Below are 17,532 nucleotides of genomic sequence, written 5' to 3'. Positions count from 1 at the left end.
CCAGCTCCTGAGCCCAGGATCCGCCGATCATTTAAAATGGAGCCCTCGGCTCGGGGAACTGTAATCAAATGCAGTGAAGGGCCAGGACCACAAGTCCCAGCTTCGTTTGCGCCTGGTTTGGGGGTTTAAAATTGAATTCCTTGCCTCAATGGAGCGCAAATACAAAAGGCAAAGTTGCCTAGCTGCCGCACAATAAACTAAAAGACAAATACACAAATACGAATTCCGAGCCAAGAAGAGGAAGTTAAATCCCTGCCCGTCCTGCAGCTCTACGTACACGAGTACCTATATAATTTTATACATATATATATATATATGTATATGTATATATAAATAGGCACAGGAAAAGCAACTGGCGACGGCGGCGACTGTTGACTGCGCCAGTGTAAATAGCACGGCCAGCGAAATACAATAAAAAATAAATACGAAAAAATAGTCCTGCAGCTCCTCAAGGAACTGCACGAAGGACAAGGAAGACCACTGCAGCAAACACACAAAACACAATTTCCATTCTTCAAATAGAAATACACAAAAAAAGTAAAACCGAGTGGAGGCTAAGAATAAAACGTTGCGACTGCCAGCGACAGCAGCCAGGATGAAGGGAGCCACGAGTGGCGGTCGGGAGCCAGGACGAGTACGAGTACGAGTATCCAGTATCCTGGGGCATGATTTTTGCAGACATGTTGCTTAAAACTTAATTTAGAGCGCCGCTTGCACTGGCCCCCCAAAAAATAAGGCCCGAAACCGAAGAGCAAATCAACGGCAAAAAAACATCCTGGTAAAATAAGACGAGAAGAGACGCGAAATGAGACCAGGAAAAAAGGAAAAGCTCACATAGAAAATTTGCCAGCGGCGGCCGCTTCAACTAATTTTCGTATATAATTCCGTGGGCCAGACAGGATGCGGAAGTGGTTTGTTGGGTGGCTGGGTGGCTGGGTAGACGGGTGGCCAGGACTACTGCAGCCGGTTTCTTGCCTAGTTGTCAGTGCAGCATCATGTCAGTGTCATTATCAAACAATTCCGAGCAAACCCGCAGGAGTCGGGAGAATGTGCAGTGGAGTGGGGGCGGCGGAGCAAGTCCCACATGGTTGGTGGCTTAAATGTCGCTGGCCCCTTCGCCGGAGTCTCAGACAATGCGTGCCACAACTTCATTCCCGACTGTCTCGCTCCGTGTCTCGCCTGTCACATGTCCGCTAGTCGCAGTCGAGTCCTGTCAGCCTAAACTCTCAAATTGAAAGAATTCCCATTTTAATACAATTATTTGTAGGCTAAAAAGAAACGATAGCGAAGCTGCGCAAGGCGATGCCCAAGGATGCGAAAATCGTATGATGAAGATTGCACATTCTGTCTGAAATTTAATATGACTTCCTAAATTCACCATCTTGAAGTAACTATATCTGCCACTTGTATAGTTACAGGCTTAATTATTGAACTTATTGAAGTTTTGTCCGTATGCTTGTCCTAATAAGGCATATATTATCAATCTTTTAATATTATAAGCAACAATACAGCATATGCAACTTTCGATGTGATGATGACGAATTGAAGATTATTTACCGACTGCCTATAAATCGGTTATTCAGTTTGCTGAATATATGAAATCCCGATAACTGGCCATTCCCTTAACCAGACACTGGTAAGCATACAAAATTCGTGTGAAGAGCTCCACATTTCTAAGACTGCGAAATGACTTCTCACAGTTGTTTGCGGAGGATTGACATGGGGCAAAGAGGCAAAGGGGCAAAGAGGCAGGGATGAAAGGGGATCCTGTCGGCTAGATGAAGAGCCCGGAGCACAGGTGAAGGTAACTCTGGGGTCGAGTGTCTGAGGTCTCGTACTCTTCAAGCGGCTTTGGCACGTTCCATTTGTGCCGCCTAACATTTATTTACTTGGCTGACTGAAATGTCATATTTGCCTTTGGCCCACGTTTACTTCATTCTGATTGTATGTGATTTGCATGCCGACGGGTTGGGAAAATTAAACCGCAAGGACAGGGAGGGCATCCGCATAGGATGGGAGCAGAGATATGAAGAAAGAAAGCCAAATTGTCACAGCGGCGAGAGCATCTCAACTATTTACTTATTTATTTCGCATTGAATGAGAGTTTGCCCGAGAATTTTAGCCAAGTTCCCAGTATTTGCAGCGTTCCTTTCCAATTTGAAATGTGCACTGGCCGTTGACGTGGAATAATGCTGGTATGCCAGCCAGCTAACCATCTTTCCCTCTAAGCGCTCTGCCATCTAACCTTCCATCCATCCACCCATCAATCCGTCCACCTATCCAGCTATCCAGCTATCCAGCTATCCAGATACCCAGATATCCACATCCTTCTGCTGGCATTTGCTTTTGTTTGCGGCATGCGATTTGTAGATTTTTCAACCCGAAACGCTTTGGCAGTGGACACAGCGGCAAATAATGTAAGTCGAGGGGCGAAGGCAGTGGCATACTGGATACTGGACACTGAATTCGGGATATATGCCGGAGGAGAGATTCCGGACAACTGGTCAACAATGTGCCAGTGCATAAGTTTATAAGGCATTATGCAACAAATATGCAACAGAGCCGGCTCAAAGCCTCGGGTCACATGGCCGCTTGCATGCTAAGTTCTTCTTGAGAGGGGGGTTGGCAAATTTTACCCCAGAGGGCCAAAAGAGTTGGCCAAATCACTCAGCTCCAGTTTGCTGGCCGATTTGCATACTCAAGCAGTAGTCCGGCCATCCTTAAGATACAAAGATACAACTTCTCGCCTGCACTCGAAGTGAGAGAAGAGCAAATGAATGCATAGAAATGAAAATTAAACGAATTTATATCTATATTTGATTTATTTTATATTAACAGTGTTCGAATGGGAAAGTAAAAGCACAGAGAGTGGGCTGTTCATAATAAAAAACCTTGCTATTGATTGTGTGATCAGTTTCAAGGACGACAAGCCTTTCCATTTGAGTGCTTTTAAGCATGATTGGGGAAATTAATTTTTCCGAGTGCAAGCGTCTGCAATCAGTGAGAGTTGGGACTGAGGTTTCCCCTCCATCCGAGACTGCTAATTAAGTGTGTGAATTCCTATCGGGCGGGGGTGTTGTTGTTGTTCTTCTAATGAACCAACTAATTGCATCTAACGGCAAGTGCAAAAGTAATCAAAGTGGCAGGCTCCCAACTGCCAGAGTCGGCAAAATGGCAATAATAACGAAACTTTGCTCAAGAATTTTTGGAATGTTGCACAAATATGCGCAAGAATGCAGGAAAATATGCTTGGACCAATGAAAACGTGATGGGGCGTGCGAGAGAGAGAGAGATGGCTAGAAGGGGGAGTGCACGGACCGAAAGAGACGGGTAGATGGGTAGACGGGATCGGCTGAAGTGGCAGACAGAAGCTCGTTCAAGTTGCTGTTGCTCTTGCTGGCTTATATCAATAATTGCCAAAAGCAAATTGGAAAAGTTATGCGCCTGCAGTTAATGCGACCAGCGGAAATAGTCGCAGTCAAAATGGCGCAACAACCAAACGGAAGTGCCCCAAACACCCACACCCACACCCACACACCCACACACACACCCACAAACACACACACACTTGAGCATGAATACCCAAAGTTGTTATTAGTATTTTAGTTTTCGAAAGAGTATGCCGATTTGCAGCTTAAGATCGTGGGGTAGTATTAAAACTTTTGCTTGATTCAATTTAATTTAAAAGAAGACAATTAAAATTAAATTTATCCAACAACACTGTGCCGCTGTTTTATGATTAAAATATTAAATTGTATTAGCATAGCGAAATCATTGAAACCCAGTGGGCATTAACTTATTGATACATCTACAGTATTTGCTCTTCGGCAGTTGAAATCTGTGCTTTCCCAGCCGATTTCTTCTTGTTTTGTTTCAAAATTTTGTTTTGCAACTTGTGTATTTTTTCCTTTTTGGGTGAGAGGAAAACTTGCTGGCACTCGGGATTTGTTGAAGCAGCTCTTAAGATACTTTTGGTATGCCAATTGGCATTCGGTATCGATTTGGCTTCTGCCTGCCTTGGCTTGCTACTCTTCGTTGTTCAAACTTGTTCAGGCTTTTGGCCACGGAAACCGCGAATTTGCTCGCCTCATTGAGTTGATATTCGCAATTAAAATGACTCCCAAGCTGCCACTAATGATCAAAAGATGAGTCTATAAAAGCGGCGCTTCTAACCAGACAGCTGTATTCGAATTGGCAAAATGAAGCGAGTTCTAGTGTTGCTGGTAGTGCTTAAAATGTTCGCTTTAAGCGAGGTTAGTAGAAGATATAATTAAACAGGACTTGCTTATATGTAATAGGCCCTCTTCTGACAGTCGCGGTTCGCCAAAATAAACATCAATCTGGCACTAACTGTCGCCGACGAATCACCCAAGACGATCACCGAGGACATGATTCGCATGTGCGGGGATCAAACGGATATTTCCCTTAGGGAGTTGCACAAGCTGCAGAGGGAGGACTTTTCGGAGCCCTCGGAATCGGTCCAGTGTTTCACCCATTGCCTCTACGAGCAAATGGGTCTCATGCACGATGGCGTCTTTGTGGAACGCGACTTCTTTGGCCTTCTTTCGGATGCCAGTAATCCCGATATCTGGCCAGAACGCCAGTGCCACGCGATTCGGGGCAGCAACAAATGTGAGACCGCCTTCAAGATTCACCAATGCCGTCAGCAGCTGAAACAGCAGCAGCGGAGCTCTTTGGCCACCAAGGAGGTGGAGGTCACCACCATACCAGTCGAATCCGATGAACCGAAGCCTTAGAATCTTACACAACTCCTGTTTTAGGTCAAGACTCTGAAGTACTTTACCCATTTCACTGCATATAAATAAAATGGATTATAAATGATTTATCCAAACTTTTTCGTCTCTTATAACCCCAGAATTGAGCAAGTTCTTAGCAGCAAACTTCTTGGTAATGGTAAGTTAAAGCATTCCTACAATAGGTTGGTTACAGTGTAATTAGAGGTCCTGCTTGGCACGACTCCACTTAGCAAATTGAACATCTTGGACAGCTCCTGATCCCTGATCCAATGCGGCGTTTGATATTTCCATATGGCCAGAGTCGGACACTTGACTCGACGGCGACCATTAGCGTTGGGTGCGCCGTGGATTGGGGATTTTCCCGGCAGCTCCTGCGGTTACTTCGCTTTTCTATGGAAATTTTGCCACTTAGTGCCGCAGACGAAGGCGGCAGCATTGTTAGCTAAGCGCAGTTCGTGGTGCACACACAGATGTGTAAATGACGCTAATGCCAGATCGAAGTTGGGAGTTGGCCTCAGACTCCACTTAAGACCACCCAAACCCGATCCCAAACCCAGACCCAGACCCAGACCCAAAACCCAAGCCAAAGGGCAACCAACCACCCACCATTTTTGCCCACTTGTCTGCGATTTCGAGTGCATTTGGTGCGGCAATTATTTTTTGCTCAATACTCGGCAAACGCGCCACTTGACTTTAAATTGTCGCCAGATGCTCTGTGACCACCTGAACTCTGGACTCAGCTCGACACAGCTCGACTTGACTCGATTTTCCATTTCCATTTATTTTGCGGTGCCACGCCCACTTGGCTGCCTTTTAATTTGTTGCCTGCGCCAATTGTTAAGCAAAAGTGGCTAATTTGAAATTCTTTTGAGCGAAGTGCGCACATTTTTGAATGTCAACTTCCCGGCGTCTTCCCCAATGCAGTGCACATTCCCCCCCACTTTTTTCCGCCCTCATTTTCACCCAGAAAAGTGGGCGAGCGGGAAAGCGAGAAAGCGTCCGTCTTTGGTGGCTCTGTCTTTGTCTTTGTGTCACGCGGCATGAAATTGAATTTTCGGTCTGCACCGCCAGCAGAAGCGACAAGTGACAAAAGCCCGGCCAATTGTCGGGTGACCTCCAGCGCCCATGCTCCCAAAAAATAAAAACACACACCACCCAGCACCTACCACCCACTGCCAACTATTGCCACCCCCCCCATGCCCCCTGAGGCCCTGAATTATGCCGGCGGGACGGAGGGGCATACCAGCGCCATTTTGACACTCATACAGCGTAATTCGAAATGAATGAAAATTTCCTTTTGTCTTTTCGGTCGGTTTTTCAGCTGTTGATGCTCCTGCTTTTCCCGCTTTTCCCCCGAATGCTTTTGTTGTTCTTGGTTTTTCTGCTCTTGAATTTCAATTTACATAAGTCTCTGCTTTTCCATCTCTTTGTTCGACTTTCATCTCAACTTTTGCCTACTTTCATTTCCCACTGGCATCTCGACTTCTCGACTTGGCGGAGTCGCTGTTTTTGTGGTTAAATGTAAATTTTATTGAATTTAACTCTTTTTGTGTCTGTCTGGCTAAGCGTTAAAGGGGAAATTGCATAATTATGCCCGATCTTGGGGGCAATCCGCAAATGTGCAATCTAAGAAATAACACAAAAGGGCTTTGGGGAAATGAAGGAACTGCATACTTCTTTCCCCTAGACTCTGAAACCCCTCGAGCTTTTTTCCTAGGCTAACATTTCCTATCCTTTCCATTTCTTCTTCCTTTAATTGATGGAACAAGGTATTTTTTCCAGGAAACACACTCAAAACTATGCATGCAGTTTTGTAAAAGTTGCATGACTTTATATTCCCCAAATGCATTCTCAATAGGTTCACTTTGGGGAAATGCGGGATTTTTTTTGGTCATTGGTAATTCGTGCGGTTTTAATTCATCTTGAAAATTGATTTCGCTCATCAGACAAACAGAAGTACAAAAAGCGTAGATGAGATGGCGGTTGCCGAAAAATACATTTATATTGCTACATTTATGTAACATGGCAATCATTAATAAATCAATTAAAATAAATTGGAATTTTGTGCGCTGATGTTGAACAAGAAGAGCATATTTATGCCCCATCAACGGGCGAGTTGGCTTTAATACCCATACTAACTAACAGTGAAGTTATGAATTCAAAACAAATATGCACACTTAACTATGATATATATTTAAATGTTTATTATCTTTTTACAGAGCCTCACAATATTTGCACAATGTCGATGACTTTACGAGGGTAGTTACAGTTCGGTCATTGAAAACCACGAGCTGTCTTGTTTTTGTTTACCCATTCTTGCCGTCCTGCCCTGGAACTCCCCCTACTTCCCCTACTCCCTCTATAAGAACGTTTCTTGTTCTGCTGTGTGATGGATTCGGTTCCATGCCATTTAATGCAATTACGCAAAGCTTACATTGCCCATTTTCCGGCATTTCCCCCGCAGCGGCCAGTATAAATCAGATAGGGAAAAAATGAAGCGGACGGCGGCAATTTTTGATGGCAGCCCTGACATTTTTAAGTGACAGACACTGGCCATGCAGAGAGCTTAAATTATTCATTTGATTTACGGCAAAAACATAAATCCACCGCAGTCGGCAGTGGGAGTCGCAATGAGCAGCAGTTGCATATTAAAATGCATTTATATCAAATTATGTATCATCTGTCAGAGAACTGCAAAAGTGCACAGCGGAAAAAAGCTTATATTCTTAATGGACCAAACAAATATTGGCAGTTGGTTACATACAATAAAAAACTTGACTGCTTAGGAAGCAAATGTTCTTGTATCTTGTATCCTGAAGTTCGTTTTCCTCTTTCATCGTTTCCTGTTTCATATTTCATTGGTAATTTAGCTCAAATAGGATCAAATAAGTTACTTGTATGGTATGGTATTGCAGTAATGAGCACTATAAGCTGATCTACTACCCTTTGGAAACCTTTAAGCCCTAGTTCAAATACTTAAACTAGGTAAACTTGTAGTTTCATCTTTTCTTTCAGTGTGCTGGAAGGGGTGTGAGGACAGCTAGGCAATCGCTCTCGGACATGGAACTACTCTCAGCGCCTTACAACTCGGAAGACATGTCGAAAGTTGCGCGACGTCTGTCGTTAGTAGATGTGTTAAGTAGAGAATTCTGAGAAGGTGGGCGGGATCGGGGGCGTGGCGCTGGAACTGGCACTGGCACTGGCAGTGGGAGTGGCAGTGGCAGTGGCAGTGGGCTAAGATGAAGGCAAACAGACAGGCGACAAATCCTCACCGCAGCTGCAGCAGAGTGCAGGAGGGGGGAAGAGGTTAGACATGAGCGTTAAGAGCATTAGACTAAACTTTGCCTTTGCCCTGATATAAGTATGTACGTATATGCGATGTCCTAATAGAAAATCCTCCAAAAAATATGGCTATGATGCTGGGTTAGCATGTGACAGGGCAAAAACGTAAGGGGATTGCTGAGCATATACCAGTCAAACCAAACACTCTTTTATAATGGAGTAAATAGGCAAAGGCGCCACCAGAATATGTATTTGTTTTCATGACTACCGAAAAGAAGAAAAAGTCTCTTTAACATTGAATTTTGCATACTAAACTTACATAGTACATAGTATACAGTTCTTGCTAATATATTTCAAGAACAGTTGACACAAAGGCAAGTTTCATAATTTAGTTATAAAAACTTGTAGTAATAATCACATAATTAACAGTCCTAAGAGTCGTGCAAAAACCTTGCCTAACTTTCCACTAGCAGGCCATCTGATATTGATAATAATACCCAACTTTCCAGCTCTTTCACTCTTTTTTCGTCGGACTGGTTATACTTATTTCACTTTTTTGTTATTTTTTTTTGTTTCAATTTCCAGCCGCCTGCTGTTTGTTGGCTGGCTGAGAGAAAAGTTTTCCGCCTTCCGCCGGCTGCTGGCAGCTGTTGCGTGTTTTGGCTCCATTCGCATCACCATCATATCCCATCCCAGAAAGTAAGGAGGAAGACAAGGACGCACGAACCACCGGGCCAACAAAATATTACTCGAGCTTAGAGGCAGTAACTGTTGTCTGCTTTCGGGCGCTAAAAGAGAGCAACCAGCCTAAACCGAGAAGGGAGTCAAAGATTTGGCCAAAGATCGATATGCCAGCGAAAAAAATGTAAATAGAGTTCTTTGGCCAGGGGCAGAAGTGACGCTGCTCGCAACTGGCCAGTGGAGTGGGTATAGACCACAAAATCTCATCACGTTGTGCAAATACGGCCAAATACGGCAAAATACGGCAAAATACGGCCGCATGCCAGCCTGGCGTTCGAGTGTAGATTAAAAAATGGCCGCAAATAGCTTTGGGCCAGAAAGTAGGGCCGCTTTTCACACTTGAAAATCGATTACGCAGCTGTGATCTGACACGCCTCCCCTCTGCTATATAGGAGCTCCAACGCCCTTATGTTGGGCCGTGTGTGAAAGTCTTTTTATTTGGGTTGGTCTGGCTTCGTTTTGTTTTTTGGCAAATCACGTATTGGCAATTGCTTACACGCTGATTGAGTCCGAAAGCTTAAGGCCTAATTAGGTGGCCCCTAGAGAACGGTTCGGTTTCTGCCATTTCATGGCAGTCAAATCAACGGAACTGCAGCTCCAGCGACCCATCTTCAAGTTTCATTTGTCATACGAAAGGTGCACGGAGAAAAACGCATTTTAAATGAAGAAACTCAGTTTGACAAGATAAATCACGCAGCTTAAGCAACTTAAGTTGTTATGTTCTGTTAAAATAGTTTGTAGCCACTTTAATTCAGAATTTCGACCAGACACGTTTGACGCCTTGGTTGTAGGATACTTTTCTCTCAGTGCACTCAAGGAAAACCTCAATCAGCTTGAAGCGCCAGCTGAGGGTCTGAGTTCTAGTCTGAATTCGAGACAGCTGAAGACAACAGGGCGACACGAGGAATTTCTTCATTTACAGGAGACGGTTTGTGGTGAAAGTTGCTGACATGGCAAAGACAACAGGGCCAAAAGAGACGGTGAGCGAGATGGCGAATGGGGTGGCAGGGGCAGTGACGAAGGGGTGGCCCAGGAGGAGGAGGGGGGAGGGGGGGTGTAGCCGCTTGACGGCTTGTTGCGGTTGTGGTCGCGATGTTGGGTTTTAGATTTTTGCCAGCTGCTGTTGTGCCCCCTTGCATGCCATGCAAAAATAATTGCAGACATTTGTGGTCCGGCAGAGGGCAACATCCCAGCATCCCAGCATCCCAGTATGCCAGTATTCCAGCATTTATTCCTGCTTATTGTATTAATTAAGAAATTTTAGTTGGGAATTCGGGCTGGTGGATTTGAGGTCTATTAAAATGAGTTGGCCACCAGTTGCCATTAATTTGAGGCAGGCACGTGATGCAGCGGCGGCCAGACAGGAATGTGCAGCATTCCGGAATGCGAGAGTCCTTATTCCTTGCTCCTTGGGAAGAGCTGCATTCCCAGTGCCGTTTCCTTTCGTCTCCGATGGTTAATGAGTTATGTCAAAGGAAAACAATGTTTGTTACTTCATTTATATGCCATTATTATTTGTGTTGTGGTCGTCCTGCTGCTGAAGCTCCTTCTGCTCCTCCTGCTGCCTCTGCTGACTCTTCATCATCTTCTGGCCATGGTATCTTAGTTTTTCATTCAGCTTCAGCTGGCTGGCAGCCATGCTCCATTATGCTCCTTGTTATTCGCCCTCTCCCTCTGGCAGCAGCTTGCCATCTCGCTCGGCTGGTTGTTTATGGCAAAAGTTTTCCTCCATTTTGCTTTTTATTCTCGGGTAGTTTGTTGTTGTGCGGTCGTATTGTGCCATGATTATGATTGTATTTCGTCATGTCACTATTATTTGCTATTTTTCGCTTCAACTTTCGCCCCTCCAGCGCTCTCATTTGTCTTACTTCTTTGCCGGCTCCCCTTGGATTTAATTTGCTTCTCGCAAATCCATTTAAAGTTGAATTTAATGCCCGGACCGCTTGGATGATTCTTTTCGAGGGCTTCAATTTAATTATGCTGATTTGTTCCACATTGGCGGCGTAGAGGAGCTTAAAATATATTGCGCATACGCCGTGTATGCAGTGCCACTGCCGCCGGCCTAAGTACCGACAATTGTAATTAAAACTAATTAATTGCGCAAATATTTGGCTTTGCTAATGAGTTTAATGAAATGTTATTGTTGGCTGCCACTTGTCCCTGACCAGTTCGCAAAACAAAAGATGAATTTACTTGGTTAATTATGCCAGGAATGAGCATAAAGTGCTGCCATTGAGGTTTGTCTAATATGATTTTAATTAAAGTTACCTGAGGTTGAGTTTCCTTATTCGGCCTGAGTGCAAGTTTATTTTTGTGGGTGAGAAATAATTGAATTATGTTTCTAATTAACTTAGGCTTTGCCTTATTAGAGCATTTAAATATGCACAAAATCACCGTAAGTCTCAACTGATTGTCAATCCCTTAGGATGGTTTTTATTAAGTTACAACTAAGTTCTATAACATATCACTAAAATAATAGTTCCACTATGCTACCCCATACAAATATTGACTCCAGATTCCATATGCTGGGGAAAACTTAACAAATCGGGTAATAAGCAAGAGTACACTTGGAAAGAGACGGCACTATGATGCGGGAGAGAGTCGGCAGTAGACACCTGGCCTTCTCCCCTCACGACTTCCTGACTGAGCTCCTTTAATTGTGATAAAGCTGTCGCTGCGCCAAGGATCTTGGGTAGTTGCTTGGTGGTTGTGGCAACTGCGACATGTTGTGCACAACAAATAATAAAAGCAGCAACAAGGGCAGCCAGCCACCAACAACAACAACAACAGCAGCGAGAACAACAGCCATCAGGAGCAGTTAATAGAGGGAAGCGCAGTTTATCAACTTAACATGTTGGCGGGGAAGAAGCGGCGAAGGGAGTGGAGTTTTTCGGGGAAATGCGGACTTGTAACGAGTTGTAAATGTGTGCGTGAGCGTATCTGTATCTGGGTGTGTGTCAGTCTGAGTGGCTCTGTGTGCGTGCGTGCGCTCAATGATTAATTGCAATAAAACACTCATGATCCAGAAACTGGGAAACTGGGGAAGCGAAAACCCGTACGAATATGATAAATGGTATTTCGTATTGCCCACACTTGTGCCCACACATACAACGGTGCACCGGGAAAAAATGCTGGTAGTGGATAGTCAATTTCGCAATTATTCCCTATAGTTTTTTGTGTCTTGCTTTTATAATGAAACTAAATAAATAAATATAATGCCTTAACTTATGTTATGTTCAACATTTTAAATAATTTAAATTATATTTGTTTATATAGGTGAAAAGCTGTACAGCCCTGAAATTGATTAGAAATGTGTGTAAAAATAGTCACAATAACTTTTTTTATCCGAAGACGAAATGCCTTTTTTTGAAGCCAACTGTTTGGCATCTATACAAATGATTTTAATGCTACAAGCACTTCCATCACTTAATACAATAGATCTTTTTTTTGTTGTGTACCACGAAATTGTCTCTTCGGCTTGTTGGCACTTGGATCCGCATAACCGCGAGCGTCTTTACTTTTTGGTTATTTTTCATTTTTGGCTGGCTCAAGCCCCATTTTTAGTTCGCATTCGTAGACGCTCAAATTTATGCTACGCTTTTGTCTGCCTCCCTGGTAGCTCATTCCTCGAAAGGGGTTGTGGGGAAAATTCGGAAAAGGCGGAAAAATAAGGGGGAGGGAAGAGGAGAAGGGAAAGGGGCTTGACTTGTCTTGCCTGCTTTCCTTACAATGGGAACACGTACATTTCTCGGGCGTACGTGATGTCGAGTATTCATCAACAATATTCGTTTGTTTGCCACGCCAACACATCCACTCGCACGCTCATATATAATGAAAACATTGTCGTGGCAGTTCATAGACATCTCAAACTCTCCAAGTGGATGTTTGTTGTTGATTATTATTTCCGGTTTGTGCGTTAGCATTGCGTTGCCTTCTTCAAGTTTTGCAGCCGAGCGTAAGGGAAAAAGGAGCCAACTTCCCTGCCACTTGGCACGCTCATTTGCCAAGTTGTAAATTAAAGTTGCTGGGCGGGAAAAACGAAACGGAACGAAACGCAACGAAAGAATATCGAATCTGATTTGGGCATGTTTGTGGTTTTTAATTAACGTTAAGTATGCAAATTTGCCATCAGGGACATGTCGGAAGACAGGCAAGCAAACAAATTGAAAATGTTTTCTTGGCGACAGGTTTCCTCGACGCGGAACCGAAAATTTCCCGGCTGTTAGCAGTGGGCAGCAATGTTAGCTGGGCAAAACTGTTATATCCTTTGAATCCTTGGAATACCGTAAGTGTCCTCGCACTTTATAGCACGGAATCAAGAGCTCTTCCGCGGCTCTCTTAGCATTTAGCGGCGCTCTCTTCGGCATTCTCTTATACGGAAATTCCGTTTTCCGATTTCCGATTTTCCGCTTCGTGTCGCCAGCCCGGAAAGTCCATTAATTTCGCCTAAATATGCCGGCTAAAGGCGACATAAAACGAAATCAGTTCTGCAATTTGCTCGACAGTATTATTTCAATTAGATGCGAAGAGAACGCTTCGGTTTTCCCTCTCTCCCGGCTGCATTTTCCTCTTCCACGCGCCAATCGACGCCATGTTGTCTTGGCTGCCAATGGAACAGGCGTTCAGGAGCAGATGGCCCCATCGATGACGCTCGAAGTGCCTAAAAACTTAACCCAGTTCCCGGCGACGTCGTCATGGCTAGAAAGCGAGAGATGGTGGCTGCACAATCCATATAGCCATATAGAGGGATGAATGTTCGCATAGTGTGCATAGTGTGCACATGCATTGTGCGAATTCGTTTGCATTTAATGCAATCTCTCTCGCTCACAGGACATTAGCATGCACGTCCGCCGGCCACATAATTCCAGAAAAGTGTCCAGCTAATGTGTCCTTAATAGCGACATCATCCGCTCCTCATGTGAGTGCCATCCTCCTCGTCGCCCTAAATGGAATTAAGTCCACTAAAAGCGAGCGGAAGCGAAAGAAATTAACGCTCTGGGATTTTTCCGACTTCCATTACAATGTTACGCCAGCCATTTTACTTTTTTATTTCCGCCCCGTTTTTGGATCTCTGCGCACTCTGTTCTATGCAAATTTCGGTGCATTAGACAAAGGGTGTGGAAAAATGGGCTGGAACTGGACATTAAAGTTCTCGATGGAGATAAATCTTCGGCAAGGCATGTATTTACTATTCGTGCTCACATGCGAATATGTATCTTTGTATCTTCCACATTTAATGGCCGACATGGAGCGGGTGTACGAACCGCAAGTGACTTTAGTGAAATTTACAAGCTGTCAATAATTTATAGGCGCTGAGGCAAAAACTTTACTGCCAAAGTGCCGTAAATTGGCAGCTCGCAGTTGCCTTTGTGGTTCTATGTGTGTGTGTGAGAGTGAGAGCTTGCGTGTGTGTGCTAGTATGTGTTAGCCATGTTCGGTGTGCGCGAGTGTGTGTAGTTAGCGGTAACGGTAATTGTAGCGGCATCAATTTCGCCAACATAAATATTCATATGCGCCACTTTGTCAGTTGCTGGGATTTTTGGGGCGCGTGTCGGGGAAATTGCTGAATCAGAGGAAGTAGTACTTGGCTAGCACACACACTTAGGCCCTCAACCACACACACACACACACACACACACATAGATACTGCTTCAGCCTGCGTGCGCTAATTTGACGGCACAGGATTTATTTAATTTTCGGTTTTGCGTGGAGGCTCTGCTCAAAAAATAATACAAGTCCTTGAGACAATCGAGTTGGTATATACATATGTATATATACATCTGTATATCTTGCGGCAAAGTCTGCGGCCAATTTATTAAAATTAATTAGCTGCTATACATCTATGCATGTGCATGTGTGCGATTTCCCATAGCCGCCAGTTAGAGTTAATGAGATGCCGAAATTGAGCAAATTTCAAATATTTGCCAAAGGAAGTCTTTCAGAGAGCCAGAAGCCACAAATGCACATGTTTACCCAAGATGGTTTACAAGTGCTATTACTCCAAGAAGCATTTTCATATTAATGCCTTCCTTTAAGTCCCTTTTTCATATTTGCAAAAATGTAGTATGTGTTATGTGTATAAAATTCTAGTTAAATATATTTTATATTTATATTTAAGCTCTTTGAATTAGACCAGATCATAAAATAATAATTAATTAACCCATCTTGCCAATTATAAATGTTTTGAAAAGCAGAGAATTTAATGTGACGATAAAATAATGATCAAATTAAAATATACAAAAGGGTTTTTCTTCTTCTCGCCACAAATTGGCATTTACTCGTAAGAGGTAGGCATTTAAGGCACTTAAAAGCCGATGAATATTTAATATTTGAACAAAACATTTACCCCGAATGAGGCCCCAAAATCAAACTACATTTCTGGCCGACCTACAGCTAAACTTTTGCCTGCCGGAATGTTTGCCGTGCGATAAGGAGAGTGTGAGCCATCAGCCCGACATATACCGAATACACCGAATACACCCCTTCTTAAAGTTTGTTTAAGTAATTTGGCCAAAAATGTTGCACAAAACGCTCCACAGAATGGGAATAAACAAACAAGTTCCTCTGCGACGGGGTGAGGAGGAGCGGCTTAGGATGGAGCAAAGAATGTAATGTCAAGGGGAGACTATTGGACACTCCCTATATAGACGTGGTGCTGCACAAGTTTGGGAAATTCCTTGCAACAAGGACAAACAAGGCTCTGTTGTTGGACCATTAGTCGATGTTGCTGTTGCTCTTGGTGCGGCTTCATTGCCCTTATTGGCTGTTCAAAATAATTACAATAGTTTCGCCCCAGTACCAAGCTGGGGGAGCCGGGAGAAAAAATGCTAAAAATTAAATTCATGTAGTGTCGAAAGTTGCTGCCTTGATGGGCGATGAGTGCAAGTTGCGCTGGATGTTGCTGCTCTGTAGCTGTGTATATTGCACTTCATGTTGCCAGCTATTTAACTGGTTATTTTTCTCGTAGTTTTTGATGTTTTCATAGTACCATTCATTTGGAAACTTTCGAAATATCAGAAATGAAAGGTGCTCTAAAGTGTTTTCAAGTTGCCGTCTAAAGGATACAGCTATAATGGGTAATTGGTAGATAGAATACTACATTTATTTGAATGTTATTATTTCATTTCACTCATGCTTTTGCCTCCATTCTATGCTTTTCCGAGTCTATTTCAACATTTATATATTGATCTGTTAAAAAGGGGATAGTAATAAGTAAATGACTATTTGTAAAATGGAAACAAATTGTGTTCGATATTATCGCAACTATTACAGCATTTAGGGGTTAAACTAAAATTCAAGTAAATCCCATCAAAGAGCAAAGAACTAAGTGCAGTATAAGAATCGGTGAGTGGTTAGTTAATTGTTGTTCACAGAGTGGGGATGCATATTAGATTCGCATTTTCCAGCTATTAAAACATTCATAGATTGATCTGTAAGCCGAGATCCCAATGATCCCCGTCGATGAATCGTTTTTTGCTCTATGTAAAATACTGAAAGACTCAAAGAGTATTGCTACAGCAATGTACTTAACTTCAAAAGGAGAACAGACAAATGTCCAGCACTCAGGTGTCCGATGGCAGAAGACGCATTGCTATAATTACAAAAGTTTTTTAATAAATACACAACCAGAGCGGTGGGAGCCAAAGAGAAAAATCAACACTGCGGATGGAAGTTCTCCACGCTTTTCAGTTGTTTGCCAGCTTTTATATTTTCCTTTTGCTTTTTTGTTTGTTTTCTGTTTGTGTTGTGTCATCGACAGCGACAACAATGAAAAGAAGCTTCGTTGTCATTTTGATTTGAAACTGAGACTGGCTGGGCGCTGATGGCGATGGGGGCAGGAGACTGGATACTGGGGACTGGAGACTGGGTCTTTGGGTTGGCTCCCAAGTCGTAAGGTTTAACTGGCAGACATTGCCTGGACATTTCCGGTAATAAACAATTTGTGCGACAAGGCATTGTCAATATGGCCGATCAACTTGAGCCTTTTGTCCACTTCCAATGGCTGCTCCTTCGGCTTTTCCATTCCCCATTCCCCCTTGGCCAACTAAAGGGAGGGGTGGGTGCAGCTGCACTACTGCTTTTGCATGCTAAATGGATGGGCGTGGCTGTGTCTGGGGCGCTCCTCGTTTGTTTTTCGCCATTTGTCAAATGTCAGTGCTCATGAGCTGTTATTATTATTAGCTGCAGCACCCCAGGATGATGATGGCATTTTCTCCGCCACTCGCTATTTTCCTCTCTTTCGCCCCGCATTTCCCTCGCTTTTCCCACCATCTTACTCCATGGCCATTGCTGTTAGACAACCGACATAATTGCGTTTTGAGAAATGCGCATCATTTTTTATGCAGCACTTTGCATTTTCTATTACTTCATTACAGGAGGCGGCACGAAATGCAGTTGCAGCTCGACTATCCTGCTTTCTCTTTTATTTTATGCATACATCTTCACTTTTCACAGGAATTTATTGTGAGCGTTCAAGTCAATGGTTACAGAGACACTCTTTGAGGTACTCTATTTCATTTTCATATCTTTGTAAAAGATTCAAACTGATTATCAAACAAATTTAACTCGCATGCCCTTAACTATTATTATGCTTATCTTAGGGATTTACAAAAAATGTTTATGTTTTCGATAGAGTTTCTCAATAAGAATATAATACTGCAATGGTAATTCATTCATTTGGGGTTTAAGTCACTGCTCTTTTGGAAAACCCAGACTCCCATAAATAGGCAAAGATTGATGTCAACGGTTGGTG

At 43.4% G+C, this 17,532-nt stretch overlaps 1 protein-coding gene across 1 annotated transcript; it reads left to right on the top strand.

The window, feature by feature from the left end:
• The first annotated feature begins 4,199 nt into the window (after positions 1-4,199).
• LOC120446351 (general odorant-binding protein 56a) lies at positions 4,200-4,757 on the top strand. The gene is made up of 2 exons (XM_039627277.1): positions 4,200-4,253; positions 4,314-4,757. Exons 1-2 carry the CDS (start codon positions 4,200-4,202, stop codon positions 4,755-4,757), a joined length of 498 nt encoding a protein of 165 aa, XP_039483211.1.
• Positions 4,758-17,532: the final 12,775 nt, after the last annotated feature.

Source organism: Drosophila santomea, chromosome 2R (genome assembly GCF_016746245.2).
Source record: "Drosophila santomea strain STO CAGO 1482 chromosome 2R, Prin_Dsan_1.1, whole genome shotgun sequence".
In the NCBI taxonomy this organism is placed as follows: domain Eukaryota; kingdom Metazoa; phylum Arthropoda; class Insecta; order Diptera; family Drosophilidae; genus Drosophila; species Drosophila santomea.
This window is presented reverse-complemented; position numbering and strand designations above follow the sequence as displayed.

Excerpts from the sequence above, each read along its gene's own strand:
- LOC120446351 (XM_039627277.1), top strand. The coding sequence starts at position 4,200 with ATGAAGCGAGTTCTAGTGTTGCTGGTAGTGCTTAAAATGTTCGCTTTA. Across the intron at positions 4,254-4,313 it reads AAATGTTCGCTTTAAGCGAG|TCGCGGTTCGCCAAAATAAA; the intron begins GTTAGTAGAAGA and ends CTCTTCTGACAG.